At 38.0% G+C, this 16,919-nt stretch overlaps 1 protein-coding gene across 1 annotated transcript; it reads left to right on the top strand.

The window, feature by feature from the left end:
* Positions 1 to 231: 231 nt before the first annotated feature.
* LOC125046653 (Hermansky-Pudlak syndrome 1 protein homolog) lies at positions 232 to 11,104 on the top strand. Its single transcript, XM_047644495.1, has 8 exons — positions 232 to 464; positions 2,086 to 2,223; positions 2,334 to 2,446; positions 4,036 to 4,281; positions 5,756 to 5,994; positions 6,130 to 6,254; positions 7,685 to 7,879; positions 10,018 to 11,104. The coding sequence occupies exons 1-8, from the start codon at positions 327 to 329 to the stop codon at positions 10,846 to 10,848; spliced, it is 2,025 nt and encodes a 674-aa protein (XP_047500451.1). The 5' UTR covers positions 232 to 326; the 3' UTR covers positions 10,849 to 11,104.
* Positions 11,105 to 16,919: the final 5,815 nt, after the last annotated feature.

Here is a 16,919-nt window from a genome sequence, read left to right as displayed (position 1 = left end):
AAATGCTATATAATTTCTCGCAAGGACTGCCAAAATAGAGTAGTTCCCCCCTAAATTTTGCTACGATCTTAAAAAGAAAACGAGCTCCTTAGAGAAACCACAATACAGAGAACCTGGCGCTGAGGCAGCCAATGAGAACGGCGCCTTTGCCTCGCGCGCGTTCTCATTGGCCGACATGCCCTTACGAGAGTTCGATGGCAGTCTCCGAAGGGCCAGCAGTCAGCCCGCAGAGCATCCTCGGCTCGCCTGTCATGTGAGGCGGAGCTACGTCAAGGCCCGTCAGCTGCAGCACAGAGAGAGAGCTTCGGCTGGGAGCCTTTTGCAAGATGCAGGCTGTGCTCATCTTCGACCAGCTGAACGACGTGGTGTACCTGCGGTGCGACCACAGGTTCGTTCGACATGTGAGGACGATGGCAGCCTCGCAGGGCCTCCTGCAGGAGCAGGACCTGGCCGACCCGCAGCCCGTAAGTCAGAGCAGTCAGTCACTCGGTCATTTGGCTGTAACCACGTCCCTATTAAACTTCCAGATTTTTGCCTGGCATTTTTTTCTTTTTATCCTATGATCCGTAAATTATTTGGTGATTTTCATTACCAGTCCAGTAAGGGTCCAGTTTAATCCAGCTGTCTTTTATACAGAAAATAATATATGCAAACGATAGAGCAAATAAATCTGGATGAAACTGGAAATTTACCATATTATTATTATTATTATTTTTTTTTTTTTTACAAAAAGTACATTAGTGTATATAGTTTTGGTAAATTTGGAAAAAGATGTCAACGCTTCACAGGATGAAACTAGATTCATTCGATTTCTATTGTTTTGGTTCACTTGATTCTGTTTGTTTTCATGGGAAATGGCTAGCGTGTCTTTTCCATTCCACTCTTGATATCATTGAAATTGTCTCTTTTTCTTTTTACTATTTTCTTTTGTTATTACTCGTTTTGAAGCTTGTTTATCATGCATCACTTTTAGCTTGCATTCAAGTTTTCCATAAATAGCTGTGCGGCTGTGCCATCATGCCATAAAAATATAGGATTTTGAATGGATGTTGCAAGGCCTAGAAATTCTTTTTCCCTAGCCAGGGGCTGTGTAATTGTTTGGAATTCTTGAACTCCTGAAATCACAGTACCGATTAAGTCACAATATTGTCTAATGCGACCTCCCTCCTGGGGGCTACTGGCCCCTAAATCCCGCCCAGGAAAATAAAGAATCCTCCACATAGTCACAGCAGAAGAGAGCATCAGACAGACTCAGCATTGGGTGCCTCCACATATCAGTTGTACACATGAGAATTCCACACTACCCACTTGCAGTACCATGAATTTAGTCGCTTCCTAGAAATAACCCTGAGAACATACCTGTGGACATACACATATATATGTGTATGGTTGAGGGTCGTTGATATCAGCGCTGATATTGGAGTGGGTAGCTGGATCGGGAGTGTTGAAGAGGTTTGTGGGAGTAGGAGTGACAGCTGGTTGTTCAGACTGAGGAGGGTAAGAGCAGGTAATCTCAGTGAAAAAAATGTGAAATCTGTAGTGAAAGTTCTTGTGGATGAATAGACAGCAGGAGAGGTTTTGGTGATAATATTCAGATCAATTCCTTGGACATTTAATCCACCCCTTGACATCTCTTCAGAGCCTTTCTATATTCTGTGCGTGGATATTATAGACTCCTGGATATCATGGTCTCCCTTCGAGTGGTAACACTCGTTGGATGTAACCTTCTTTGTTGAGCTCATGGTAGGGTGCCCAGCCGTCACTACAGATGGTGGTTCCCGGAAGAATATAATTCTTTATAAGCGGGACCAGTTTCCTTATTTCTGTTAGGGGACAGGGATGCACCAGGGGAATGAGGAAACATTTCTTCGAATCCATCTCTATGCTTCCAAACATCCAGATGTTACTGAGCTCCCGTCCATGCCCTTACTTCTACTTTCTGAAGCAATATATATATGTATAGAATATATATACTACAGGTGATAACTCTTCTTAGATACAAGTATAACAGATTCATTTTCTTTCCATGTTTTCTAAAATGTTGCATGGTGTTGGTGCCTTCTTTGAACAAGGTTACTGTTCCAGGTGGCCCATCTGGATCCCAACATTGTGGTCCAGATTTTTTCTCCATTGGTGACCTCCCAGCGTATCATGGCCACGCAGTTCAACAATCCCTACACATCAGTCACTTGTCAGGATGGAACAACAGTGGTTTTCCAAGAGGTATGTGCATTTCCACAAACCAGTATTGAAATGAAAATAAAAGGAGAGTGAAATGGAGAACAGAACATGCAGTGAACACAACATTAATGAGATTTTTTTTTTTTTTTCAGTATGCCGGTTATTTATTCGTTGGTGTTGGACATCAAGAAGAATGTCATCTTCAGCGCATTATAAGCATGACTATACGAATGGTTCAGTTAGTGGTTGGACCATGTGTTACCATGTAAGTACTTAATTTTGGAATAATTCTGAGTCATAATTGTTATGACTCAGAATTTGTTTTGTATCATAAACATTTGTATTAAAGTTTCTTGTTAAGATATTGTAAATAACTTCTGTTCACAGAAATCTCTTGTTACTTTGCTGAAAGGTGCTTTAGTTAATGATGAACCTGTGAATTATTATTACAAACATGGGCATGCTTACAATTACATGAGTATGCTTATGACTCTGCTTGTGGTTGAATTAGAGTACGAGGTCTCCCAGGGATCCCTCCATATTTTCCATGAAGATGTTCAGAGTTTTCCTAAGTAAATCACCATTGTATGCCTTTGTCATTTTTTAAACTTACCAACCACTCTATTTTGGTTTCATACACTTTGATAGGTATACTAGAATCTGTTAACCCTTTGAATTTTACATTCATTCAAGATGAGTGCCATAAGTGAATACAATATATCCACCTCAGGAATTTTACCCTTCACTCATACAGAATAGGGAAATTCTGAGCTTCATGTGTGTCCAGCCTTTTATTTTCAAGTAAAAAGAATATAGAAATTAGCAGGTGAAATGACTATTTGCTGTCTTTTACCATGTGTATAACACAAACCTGATTATGACAATGCCATGTAATATGTGTTCTCATAGAAAAGAAAAGCAAGAGATTCAAAAACTGTCCTAATATGAAGGGAAAAATAATGGTAGAATCACTTAGTTAGCCGTCACCCTGTGTAATAGTGACACTTGATTACATGTTATATAACATTTAAGTGCTAATATGAATTGGCCCTAGGGCCTTCAAAAAACATCCTGTTATATTAGAAGAGTCTTTTACCCCTTGCAGATGACCCCAAAAATTGTAAATAAAGTAAATGATGCAATAAAACATATAGTGATCATAATTTTCAATGTAATAAATCATGAAATTATGTGTATATGTTAAATTCAGAGGAATAGGTAGAAGGAGAAGCCATTGAGATAGAAAGGAGAAGGATCATTATATGTAGGACGTGGTCTAAGGATGGAGGAGAATAGCGTTTTGTGGTCTTGAGGTTGCAAAAAATGGTGCCAAGCACAAAGTAGTGTTCCTTGTGAGAGATATAGAAAAAATGTGAATGAGAATGGATATTCATTCTCATTCACACTGTTTTATGGTGTACTAGTTTTCATTTACTGGGTCTGATTCACATGAAGAAATGAACCTTGATTGTCTTGGCTGTATGGTGGAGGTCAGCAACATGCTCAAACAAAGCAGAATGGACTTTAGGGATGAAAGAGTCACAAAATGAAGATCATCAAAGTAACTTGTTAGGTGAAGGTTCACCTGATAACCTACTTGATAGATATTAATAAGCAAACAGTATAGGAAGATTGATTTATTTTTCCTTTATGAGTATGGTTAAGGAGGGAAACTAAAATAAGAAACAGTGTAATTTTTTATTACTTCCTTTGAATGCACCATATTTCTATTTGTCTTCCTGTTTATCCTTCAAAGGCACTCATGCCCGTAAAGCTGTAACTCAAAAAGCTGGTTGACTTTTGTTATAAAATGCTTCACATATCTTATTTTTATACCCTTTTTTTCTTTGGCAGCCTGAAACGCAGTGCGACAAAAAGTGCACTGCTGGATAGCCTGTTAGAGGCATGGCAGCGCTTATATTCCAGTGAGCAGAGCTACTTAGTGGAGGCCGTGGAGAGGCTGGTGGTCAACTCTGAACTTTCTGCTGCAGCAGTCAAGGCTCTTGCTTCTGTGGTGGATAAGATGAAGGCAGCAAAAGAACTGACCCCATGCCATGCCATGTTTTTTGTTAGGAGCAAGTTACTGGCCCTGTATTCAAGGTAAGTGAAGTTTCTTAACCCATCAATGATGGTATCAGAAATCTCTGGGTGTCACTGACTCAGGTGATTTCTTGCAGCCATCCTGTTGTTTGGCTAGGGGGTCCGCTACATGTAGCGGAGCTTTCCACTCAACTTGCTCTAGCGTGTCATGACGCCTATAGCTGTACCCAGTGTGATGATAGGTTTGTTATGATGGCTATAACTGTGGCCCGACAGATACAAGTTAACCCATTAATTGTGGTATTAAAGACTGGCTTGTGGCCTGCAGTTTTATTGGCAGTTTCGGGTTCTTTTGGTATGCCAAGTGCAACATTTGGCAGCTGATGCCTTTTAGCTGCATTTTATAAACAAAAGATGACATGCTGTTCACTTGGCTGACTTGGTTGTAGCTCTGGGGTAGGTGCTATTCCTGTCACACTTGACTTTGTCGCAACTACAGAGGACTGGTCATCCATGTTGTATTACTATTATGCATACATCATATTTTATACTGTTCTCTATATGGTGTATATGTCACATGCATTGCCTGAGGAAGAACAGGATGCATAATGCTTTAATTAATAGAATTTAAAATAAGGTTTGTGAGTCCTTTTTATGTTATCCTGTTTTTAAACTCTCAATAAAACCACATTACATGTTTTACACAGGGTTTAACACTTAATTTATTAAAATGAACTCTCAAGTTGCATAATCAGGGTTCTAGAGTTTCATTTTCATAATCAGGCTCATACAGGTTTAATCTCGAAACCAAAATTAATATCATGCACCTCTGAATATGCAAAAATATTGTAATCATATTATGGATACAAGTTATACAAAAATAAATCATGTCACTTTGTTGGTGAGGCATGGCAAGTGTGATACACCAGCTGAGTCTGAAATAGGGTCAAGAGGCCATGCATACTCTTTCACAACATATTCCTTGTTGCTCCTGAGTGATTGCTCTGTGATTTTCAGGCAGACAGTGGAAGTGTATGCACTAACTCCAAAATACTTCTGGTTTTATTTTGCACAGGTTCAAAAAGTGTCTCCTCAAAACTGGCTGCTTGAGTATATAATTCTAGCTGCACTAACTTTGGTGAACACCCTGTCTCCTTCATTCCTAATATTTCATTTAGAAAGGAAAACATTTTTTTTCTTTTTGTTTTTAGGAAATAAAACAACCACCACAAAATAACAGATATTTAGTGTTAAACTTTGATTTAGCTTTAGAAGTTTTAACTCTTGATATATCAAAAAGTAGACAGAGGCTTAAAGGGGGACAGGTATAAAGAGGGAAAAAAGATAAATGGCATTACTATTCTGAATATACTATTGCTGAGATTCTTGGATATGTAACTGCTTACTGCAGCTTGAGCCTTTCTTAACGCTGGCCACAGGATTAGATGATAGAAGCATAAAGTTTCTCAAAAACTTGGTATGAGATCTTTAGAAAGGCAAAACATCTATAATTTCCATCTCCCTTCTCTTTCAGTCGAAATGCACAGGAACTAAGTGCATCAGATCTTCTCTTTCTTAATCTTCTTGTGGAAGCAAGCCAAGTAAAGGAGCTTGAGCAAGTAGAAGAGAGTGAAACAGATAATGAGATAAACACAGAAGCAGTAGATCACAGGAAAGATGATGATGGAATAGAAGTGGATAGCAGTGATTCAGGAGAATTTTACAGCATCCCAAGCACACCTGCACTGGGAAGACATTCAGTGCTGGTTGAAGGTAGGTCACCATTGATGGCAGTATTTTTTGAGTGGCTCTGCAGCTTGGATTCTTAGTTAATGAAAATGCTGTATGATTAGATGAAGGGCATTGTAGTAGTAGTAGAATTTTCTTTGAAAGTATCCAATTCAACAGATGAGCAAGAAGGAAAGATCAGAAGCTGTGTATTACTCCTTCATACTGAAGTTTGCCATCTCACACCTCATCTCGTCCATTATGAGACCTTGTCTGATGGTCTTGCTCTGGTGATTGTGTCGGAGGTATGTTACATGAATGGTCTCTTATCCATCCTCCAATCCCTCTACTACCATTCCTTATACACCAAAGGGACTGCCAACATCCATCCTCATCCTCATGTTCCCCCTGCACCCCTTCCACTCCCTCCCAACTCACTCTGTCCCCTCTGCTTCATCTGCATCAACCCGCCTTCCTTCCCTGTTACCCCTTCTGCTCCCTCCTTTGCTACATTACCCTTCCCTGGAGCCTCCCCCTCCTGATATTTCTCCTGAAACTGTGCTTTGATCTAATCACCCTTCTGATAATCAAGATACCCCCCCCCCCCCCCCCCACCTTCTATCCTTTTGTTATATGATCTTTGATGTATATCATATTTATTTTGCTTTGTAACATTATTATTACTATTATTATTAACATTATTATTATTATTACTATTATAATGCTTATGGTTATTATAATAATAATAATAATAATAATATATATTTTTTAATATTATTATTTTTAATATTATTATTCTTATAATTATTGTAATTATTATCATAATAATGATTATTATTCTAATTATTATTATTATGTTGATGATTATTATTATGATAATAATTTTAATTATAATTCCTATTATTCTGATTATTATTATTATAGTGATAATAATAATGATATGATGATAATAATAATAATAATAATAATAATAATAATAATAATAATAATGATAATAATAATTATAGTATGAATATAATTGTAAAACTAAAATAATGATGATAATAATAATAATTGTTATTCATAATGGCCTTTTTACACTAGACCATTTCCATCTGACTAATTAAAGTGTTGATCTTATGCTACAGAGGATCCATACAACTAGAATGTTTTTTATTTATAAATTAGATAGATTAAGTTAATTCTGCAAACATAAGTTAATGTTCTAGAAGATTCCCATATACAATATATAACGTGGTATGTATGAGAATGTTTGTGTGATTTCTGGTACCTCTCTCAGGTGCTGCCATGTTTGTTTTCATGAACACTGTTTGCTGCCTTGGTAGTGTGATAGGGGCAGTCGATTTGCATATAGAGTTCACAGGGAAATACAAAAATTGACATAAAAAGTGCTAGTGTGGTAGGCCCTTAACTTTCAATAGTGTGATTGATGTAAGTACTATATAATCAGTGAATATCCATGGAAATGTAAAGAAAACAATTTTTGACCCTTTCCCATTAGTTAAATATGAACCAGGATTTCAGATAAATGCATTCATAGAAATTTGCACAAAAAAGTTGAGCATGCCCACTTAAGTGAAACATTTTAAAAATTTGTACTTAATTAGGAGCAAGATTACAGGTAAGCAGAGTACTTGAGGTTGACTTGTATAGGGATTAAAAGACCAATTGGAAGCTTTAAACTCTTTATATATTGTATATCCATGCTGAGATTAATTTACATTATCAACTACAGATCAACCGCACACAGCTATCAGTGCAGCTCATCACATTACTAACAGGGCTAGAGGAAATGCTTGCTGGCAATGTGAACAGTCGCGGCAAATTGATCCTGGATGCTTGTGATACAGCAGTGAGAAAATCCCAAGAGTTAGCCAAGAGACTTCCCAGGACTAAAGCAGCAGAACGAATAGAAAAAGCTCTGCAGCAGGTAATATATGTGTGCATGCACTTTTACAGTGGTTTATTAGAATACTAATAACAACAGTTACCTAAAATTCATGATATACAGAAAGTGATCATATGCCATATAATCCAGTAAATCCATGAACATTTCTGTCTTTGCATGTAAAGTAACTGTTTGGACTGCCATTAAACAGATTGAAAATGACAAGTGAAGAAGAATTTTCCTCTTAAACCCGTGTGCTTTCATGTTCTCACTGCTAGATCTTGTAGCCCATTTTCCCTGTAAAGGAGTGGTAGATGTAAACTGCTCTTGAATTTTCCTGGGAATGGTTTATTGGAAGAAACGTTGAGTTTGTTAGATATAGTTGATGTCTTTTAACCTGAAGCTGCTGGGGATGGTATGTGAGTTTAATTTATTTATAGTTTTTACACATAGGTGGCTTCACAAGTACTAAGTCACCACTGTCTCACCTGTTTACTCTTTTCCTTGATTTTTGAAAATATTTTATGGTATCTTATATTGCTATTACTAATGTTAATAACATTATAGTAATTATACTGTCTATAATAAAAATAAAGTAATCGATATTTGATAGCATTAGTAAAAAGAAACATTTCACAAAAAAATTCTAATATGAGCACAGTTTTATCCCAGTGCCATTGGGTTAATTTAGTGTTGCTGGGAAAATGCCATGCACATTTAAATTTTTTTTGTGAAATGTCTCTGCACATAGATGGCCCTAAAAGTGCTTAGCCACAAAGGAGCTGATTAGTAGACCTTGTGACCTTACCTGATCTCAGCTTTCCTTGAATTTGCGGGAAAAATGTTTTTATTTTTTTTTTTACTAATGCAATGAATATTGATGGTGTTATTTTTATTATAGACATTATAATTACTATAACGTTACTGATATTTACCATCATCATCAAGGGGCTAACACAGATGGGGCACATGGCCATATCCACTATTTGCTTCTAGCCACAAGGGTCCCTCATGGTGGGTCTCCAGACAGGCCCACAGCCCCTCTCCAACTCCTTGTGACAGGTCTTGTTGAGCTGCCCAAGCCATGACCTCCTAGGTCATTCCATGGGCCTCCTCCACCCAGGATTGTCTTGCAGAAAGACAACCTGATGGGCAGGGTCATCCACAGGGAAACAAGCTTGGTGCCCATGTAGCCAGAGTTGGCAATCCCGGATTATGCAAGTAACAGGTCCTATGCCAGTCTCATGGTGTAGCTGTTAGTTGGACACATGGTCCTGCCAATTGTACCCCATGATCTGGTAAAGAGACTTGTTACAAAAGGCATCAAGATGAGACTCCAGGGCATCCAGGTTTCCCTTCCATAGAGCAGAACTAGCAGTATCAAAGCCTGGAAGACATGTAGCTTGGTCCTTCTGCATAGGTACCGCTCTTGTTGATTGAATTCATGGCTCCTGCTGCCAGACCAATCCATCTGCTGACTTCTTGGTCTGACAGCCCAGAGATATGGACTATACTACCAAGGTATGCAAAGCTCCCTGTGACTGCAATGTCCTCACTGCAGGCATGGATCAATTGAATGGGTTCCCTTAACAGGTCCTGAATCTTGGTCTGGGTCCAGGAGACCTCTAGGCTCAAGGGCTTTGCCTCATTGCTAAATGCATCAAGAGTTGCTGCCAGTGACTAGAGACTCAGAGAGGATAGCAGCATCATTGGCAAAGTCAAGGTATTGATATTGCCAAGTGTTACTCCACACTAACTTAGGATAGTAGCTCTGCCCATTATCCAGTCTATGTAGATGTTGAAAAGTGTTGATGCAAGGACACATCCTTGCCTCACCCTTGAATTAACAGGGAAGAAGTTCGACAGGTCCCCACCACAATTTACAGCACTATAATTAGTAACAGCAATATTAGAAATGTAAAATGTTTCATAAAATCAAGGAAAAGGGTAAACAGGCGAGACAGGCATTACTTGTAATTGGCTCATTGGTGACTTAGTACAAGTGTAGCTATCTATGTGTAAAAATAATTAATAAAGTAAACTCACAGGGCATGGCATGTACATACATGCCATGCCCATCAGCTTTGGGTTAATAAGGACTTACTTTGTTTTATATCCTTATTGAACAATACTTATTTATGAGGAAGGTGTTTCTGATGATAATTTATTTTTGAGAACAGGTTCACTACCGATGGGAGAACGTGAAGAAGAGTGGAGTGGAAGACTGGCTTCGAACTGCATCAGATGCTGAAGTTCCAACTCGAGTAGACGCTTCTCTAACCTCCCTTGTAGAGACAACACGGGCAGCCTGGCGCACTGCATGTTTGGCTGTCAGCTCAGCCACTGCAGCACAACTGGTGGAGTCAGCCGTTGCTGTTGCAGCTGACCGCATGGCAGACTACTGTCATTTCTTGGAAGTTAAAGCACTTAGGAATATGACATTAGGCTGCAGGTCAGCTCTAACCATCAACAAGTATTTAGAAGAGTTTCCAGGATTAGTACATTTCTTGTATGTTGATCGTTCCAGCCATCAGCTGACATCTCCAACACTGATGACAGATGAAGCAGGAGAGATCAACAAGGAACTGGAAGTGTCAGAAAACGGTGCCAGAGCTTTGACAGTTGCACGGGTCTGGTCAATGGTGGAGTTTGCCCGTTCACACCTTGCAAAAGGTCATCTTTCACTCATGTGGAAAGATACAACTTTCAGTTATGCCTATTTCCTCTGGTTTGAGGATGGTAGTGGTAACCCATTGAAACCAGGAGAACTTGATGAGAGTGTCAGTGAGACACTCCCACTACCTGGCGTGTTGTGTGAAGACTTTTACCGCTCCCTTTGCACTCGTGCCTTCCCTGGAATGGACCCAAACAGGCTGCGTGTGTATGAACTATTCTGTATTCATCTTGGCCTGGCCACTTCTCCATGTGTTCTGGAACACACACGCCGATTGGCAGCCACAATATGGGAGGTAACAGGGCCCATGGACGCCAACCCAGCTGATCTTTTGTAATGCTTGTAACTGCTTACACTGAAGATGCTGTGAAAAGTAAAATGAGGTAGTATTTTTGAAAGAAGTCACAAAGTCAGTCAATCTCTCTCTTCTGTTTGTCTGTCTTATATGGTGGAAGGCAGTGGTTCCAAGCTGATATTTTCAAAAGAAGTCAGAACTCTCTCTCTCTCTCTCTCTTTCTCTTTCTCTCTTTCTCTCTTTCTCTCTTTCTCTCTTTCTCTCTTTCTCTCTTTCTCTCTTTCTCTCTTTCTCTCTTTCTCTCTTTCTCTCTTTCTCTCTCTCTCTTTCTCTCTTTCTCTCTCTCTCTTTCTCTCTCTCTCTCTCTCTCTCTCTCTCTCTCTCTCTCTCTCTCTCTCTCTCTCTCTCTCTCTCTCTCTCTCTCTCTCTCTCTCTCTCTCTCTCTCTCTCTCATATCTGCTTCCAAACCTTTTTAATAACTGAAAAAAGGCTCATGATGCAATTTCCAGAAAGGTATGTCTTCTTAGCAAGCCAATTTTATTAACTCATTATCCTGGTTTCATTTGTAAACACTTCATTGCTGGTATCAGAAATCTCTCGGCGTCACTGGCTATAGTGCCGTTTGGTCCATTATAAGTATTAGAACTTTCCGCTTGACTCGTTCTAGTGTGTCATGACGCCTATAGCCATACCCGGCATGATGAATTGGTTTGTTATGATGACTATAGGTATGGCCCAGCAGATATGGGATAATTGAAGGTCATTTAACTAAGTATTCAAGAGTGACCCCATTCTTTCTAAAGAGACTGTATATGGTCACTAACATCTTAACATTCCAGGATGAAAAGGAGAATCTGAGTTAAATAAATGGTAATATTAACTTTTTGGGTACCAGCTTTGAGTTCCTTTTTAGCAGCCTTATTCAGTAAATTATTAATTTATGCTGGAGATTCTTGAAATTCTTTGGAGGCCCAGAGGCATTTGTGGATCACCGACTTGAAATTGCAGGAACCACTGGTGTAAAGAATTTACTGTTAGAAGGAAAAGGAGGAGTAGAAATTACTTTACTTATTGCTAATGATTCTTATCTGTGCTGTAGTTGAGGATGAAGTATAATGGTTTCAATAATTTTTATGAATCCTGGTTGATAGTTTTCTAATTTAGGTTATGTATAGTAATAATCTATAGTGTGACAGTCTCATAAAAAAGGTTACAAAAAAGCTTGTGAATTGGAGGATTGATTGTTTGCATTAGTGCTTGGTTATGATGACTTTGCATTCTCTTGAAAGAATTGTTCTCAAATTCAGAATTCAGTGTGCTACAGTAAGACTAACTGTTTATATCACTTTTTTGAGTTTTAGTGCTATAATTTCTGAAAAGTAACTACTTTTTTAAAAATTAAAATGTTAAATTATGCAGACAAAAGATACTGACCTTTCATATAAATTATAACTAAAGTTTTCTAAATTACTGAGAGTAATAGCTCAGAATGATTTGATTTTGTTGTTTTGTAATTATCATTAATCAATATCAAAGCAAGCTGACATTCATTGGTATTGCTGTTTTGAAAGAATGTAATTTTGTAAGCATGCAACAATATAGAACAAAATAAATGCAGGCAAAATGCAGGAACAAAAGCTATTGATATAGAATTAGCTTTAGCTTTCCTAATTCTACATCATCAGGTACTAGATGAAAACCAAACTGACATCCTGTTCTGTATTTCATCCTTTTCTTTTGAACTATATTCACAAATATATATGTTGAATAGTGAATCTGTTCAGCACAAATACTAATTCTTGTCTTTCTGTGACAGAAGAGTAAATTTCTTTTTAAAGAGGAAGGAAACAAAGCTTGAGTTCTATTTAAATCAATGCTGATTTAGATTTATTTTTTTAAATATTTATTTGCCACAGATGTAAACATTCCATATGTCTTTCACTTTAACTCAGTATTATTAGTTTAATAGATTTTGAAGTTATGATGAAATAGCAGATGATAAACACAGGTGTTCAGGTAGTGGGAATAATAGAAACCTTTTTTTTTTTTAAGTGGAATACTTTTACATGATTTTTTTCACAAATGGTTTAGAGATGACTAAATATAATTGTTTTCTGCTGATATGAAGTTGAAAGGACCCTATAGACACCTCCACTGAAGAATGCTGCTCTTTGTATCAGGTACTGGAGTTGTTCTGATGCTTTGTCTTAAAAAATAATTATGTGTTGTTTGCTTTATATTCTGAAGCAGAAAATAGTATTGAGCAATAATTTTTCTTTAGAGGTTCTAGATTTTTCCATATACAGTGATGAAGACTGAAGGGAGTTCCTCTTTCATTTTCTAAGAGGGGGCCCACTTCTGACAGTTTCTCACAAGGAAAGTATAAAGGATGTTTCACAGTGCTTTGTAACTTGTGTGCCAAAAGCTTTATTTTTTTTGTATGCTACACATGCAGTCATGTACAGGGAACTTTTATTATACAATTTTATTGTACAGTGAGGTGTGTGTATAGTAACATTTGCCAGGATTTTTATATACCATACTGCACACCAGAAGCATTTTGGTAAATATTGCATATATTTGATTTTTATGGTTATAATTTTGATGGGGATGGGACAAATGCATGGACAAATAGATACTCAGTACAGACTGTAGTGGGCAGGCAAGTAGGAGAGAATCAAAGGTTTCCAATGATGCATACCATTCCTTTCCCCTCTTCCCTCAGATGCCACTTTATTGATAATGCAACGACATACAAGCTCTTTCCAGTTTTTAGTTGCCATCATTCAAACTAGTCATTGATTTAAGTTAATAGTTGATTACTGGATTTGGGTAAGCTTTATACTGTTGGCTGTCAACATTTGTGAGGGATGTGAGCCATTATATATGTTTAAATCATATATATTATTGTTCCCCAAAAGCCTTCTTATTACAAAAATTATATTGATATATCATAATTCCATATATGGATATGTACTGGATTTGATGATCTGTTTAGAACTGTGCATATGTATTTGATATGTCAACATATTATCTAATATTATGTTAATGCTATTTGTTATGTTATAGTTTTCCTGAAGGATTTTTATATTTTATTCTTAGCAGTAATTCTAATCTGTTACACCTGCTTTTTTTTTATTTTGTAATCTTTTCAGGCCTTTTGATATATAACTATGCCAAGATCTTTAGCTAATTAGATCCATTAATGTTAAAGGCTGACAGTATGGACGTATAAAGAGTATTTGAAAGAGTTGTCAGAATATATTGTCATACATTATACTGTAAAGCTAAGAGAATTTATTAAAGGATTTGAATGTATATGATGGATTGAATTCTTCCTTTAAATGCATCACTCACACACATGCACATGCACATGCACATGCACATGCACATGCACACGCACACGCACACGCACACGCACACGCACACGCACACGCACACGCACACGCACACGCACACACACACACACACACACACACACAGAGAGTCCGTGTTTGTTGAGGACCCATACTTTGTAACTGAAAGAAATCATTCAATTGTCAGTCAGAAAGAAATTCAATTGTCAGTCAGAATATCAAAAACACCACACAAAAATAATGAACAAATGACCTACTAAAAGGGTCAGACAAGACTAAAGCAGAGGGAGCTGATGAAGTACCAAACAACTGTGTACTCCTTTACTGTTAATATTCCATGAGACAAGGAAAACTACTAAAAGTTGGAAACTCTCCAATATTACCCCTTTATGTAAAAGTTGCGAAAATTATAAACTACTATTTACCAGTGTAGTGTGTATGCTTCTAGAAAGATAACTGGGAAACAATGAATTAATGTACTTGTAAAACAATATATCAAGTAATTTGGTTTTAGGGAAGGTAGGTCATGTGTAGCAATTCTATGTTCTATGACAAAGGTTCTAAAATATTACAAGAAAGTGAAAGCTGGGTGGATTGTGTATACTTAGACTTTAAAAAGGCTTTTGATAAGGTGTCACACATTTGACTATTATAAAAATTAGACAATCTAGGTGGTGTGAAAGGCAAACCCCGTTAATGGATGGAAGATTTTCTACTTGGAAGACAAATGAACACATTAATTAGAGAAGCACTCTACATTGAGATGAGTAACTAGTGGAGTACCTCAAGGTTCACTGATTATGTTTATTATTTTCATTAATGATTTAGCATCAAACATAAGCCCAGGTAGCTATCTAAATATGTTTGCAGATGATGTGGAAATACAAAAAAGGATAATAAACAATGTCTCATGCCAATGTCTCCAGAGGGACATAGAATTTCACATGGAAAATTAAATACAACACCAATAAATACAATGTAGGTGGGTTCAAGGAAAGTAAAAAAGACCCCTACACCAATATGATTTAGGAGACCAGACACAAAGTTCATAAAATGTAAGGCTGATTGCCAACAAAGAGGACCTTCATATTGGTGGTCGAAGATGGTAAAGAGAATTACAGCCATCATAAGACCTATAGAGGAGGTACATGCAGTGCTATGGAGTCAACACTTAAAACAAAGATATAGACAAACTGGAAAGAATTTAAAGGACAGCCACAAAATAGGCACCAACTCTAAGAGATAAGAACTATGGAGGTAGACTACAGAGAATAGGACTTACTACTTTGGTTGAAAGAAGGAAAAGGGGCAACAGGGTTATGCTGTTCAACTTCGTTACAGGAAGAGTAAAGTTAGATAAAGATGATTATAATTTTGAGCAAAAGAAGAACAATCGAACACAGTAATAAGTTGAAAGTAAGAAAGTAAGGATGTCAGAAAGTTCAGTTTTCCAAACAGAATTATTGATATTAGAAAGTTAAATTTCCCAGACAGAACTGTTAGAACATGGGACATGCTCCCAAATAATATGTGCCAAAAATTGTGCATTAGTTTAAAAAAATATATGATAATCTAAATATAACAGACAGGACCCTCTGAGATTAGCTCTTCTGAATTGAAAAAACTAGGTAGTAACACTCGTTCTTACTCTTACTCTCTCCTTTTCAATTGTGGTGTATCTCTCGCAGAAGTAGGACGTGTTTTAGTTCTGTCCTCAGTTGTGAGAGAATCCTCCAAGATAGGGAGTGGGAAAGGTGCCTCTGGCCCTCCAGCAATTTGTCAGCCTCTTTCCAGGTGTCAGCAAGGGTAGTTTTGTCATATCAGGGTCCCCAACTTTGAAATGGGGGATAAAGTTTTACCCCGCTATATATATATATATATATATATATATATATATATATATATATATATATATATATAGAGAGAGAGAGAGAGAGAGAGAGAGAGAGAGAGAGAGAGAGAGAGAGAGAGAGAGAGAGAGAGAGAGAGAGAGAGAGAGAGAGAGAGAGAGAAAGAAAGAGAGAGAGAGAAAGAAAGAGAGAAAGAAAGAGAGAGAGAGAGAGAGAGAGAGAGAGAGAGAGAGAGAGAGAGAGAGAGAGAGAGAGAGAGAGAGAGAGAGAGAGAGAGAGAGAGAGAGAAAGAAAGAAAGAAAGAAAGAAAGAAAGAAAGAGAGAGAGAGAGAGAGAGAGAGAGAGAGAGAGAGAGAGAGAGAGAGAGAGAGAGAGAGAGAGAGAGAGGGGGAGGGAGGGAGGAAGTGTGGACATGAGTGACGAGCGGGAGAAGAGGAAGAACGAAGAGGGAACCAAAGCAGGAAATCAGCATGTTGTCGATGTGAATGGCAGGAAACGACTGCTATTTCCACATGACTACACCATGAGTTTCCTGGAGAAATTGATGTGGGCCATGGAACTGGGCCGGTACCACTGTGATTTCAAGCTATTATGAAGGAAGACAGAGGGAGGCCGTATCTTACTGTATGAGCAGGCAAGGCAGAGCAGACCCTGATGTCTCAGGGATACAAAGGGACAGTGTTGATTGTCCCAAAGGCTCGGGAAAAAAACTCACTAAAGTGATAATTCTCCAATAGCCGACCATACTGGACCCAGACTTTCAGTTGGAAAATGAGAGATTTGTGTGGGTGAAGAGGCACATGTCCAGGGGCGAGGAGCGGAGTCAGCTCATTGCAAAGGGGAGGTGCCAGAGAGAGTATTCATCTCTGGAGTGGGGGTGGCACCATATGTGGAGCCACCTTCATGT

This window comes from Penaeus chinensis, chromosome 39, assembly GCF_019202785.1.
Source record: "Penaeus chinensis breed Huanghai No. 1 chromosome 39, ASM1920278v2, whole genome shotgun sequence".
Taxonomy (NCBI): Eukaryota; Metazoa; Arthropoda; class Malacostraca; order Decapoda; family Penaeidae; genus Penaeus; species Penaeus chinensis.
The sequence above is the reverse complement of the archived record's forward strand: the minus strand, read 5'-3'. Positions and strand labels throughout refer to the sequence as shown.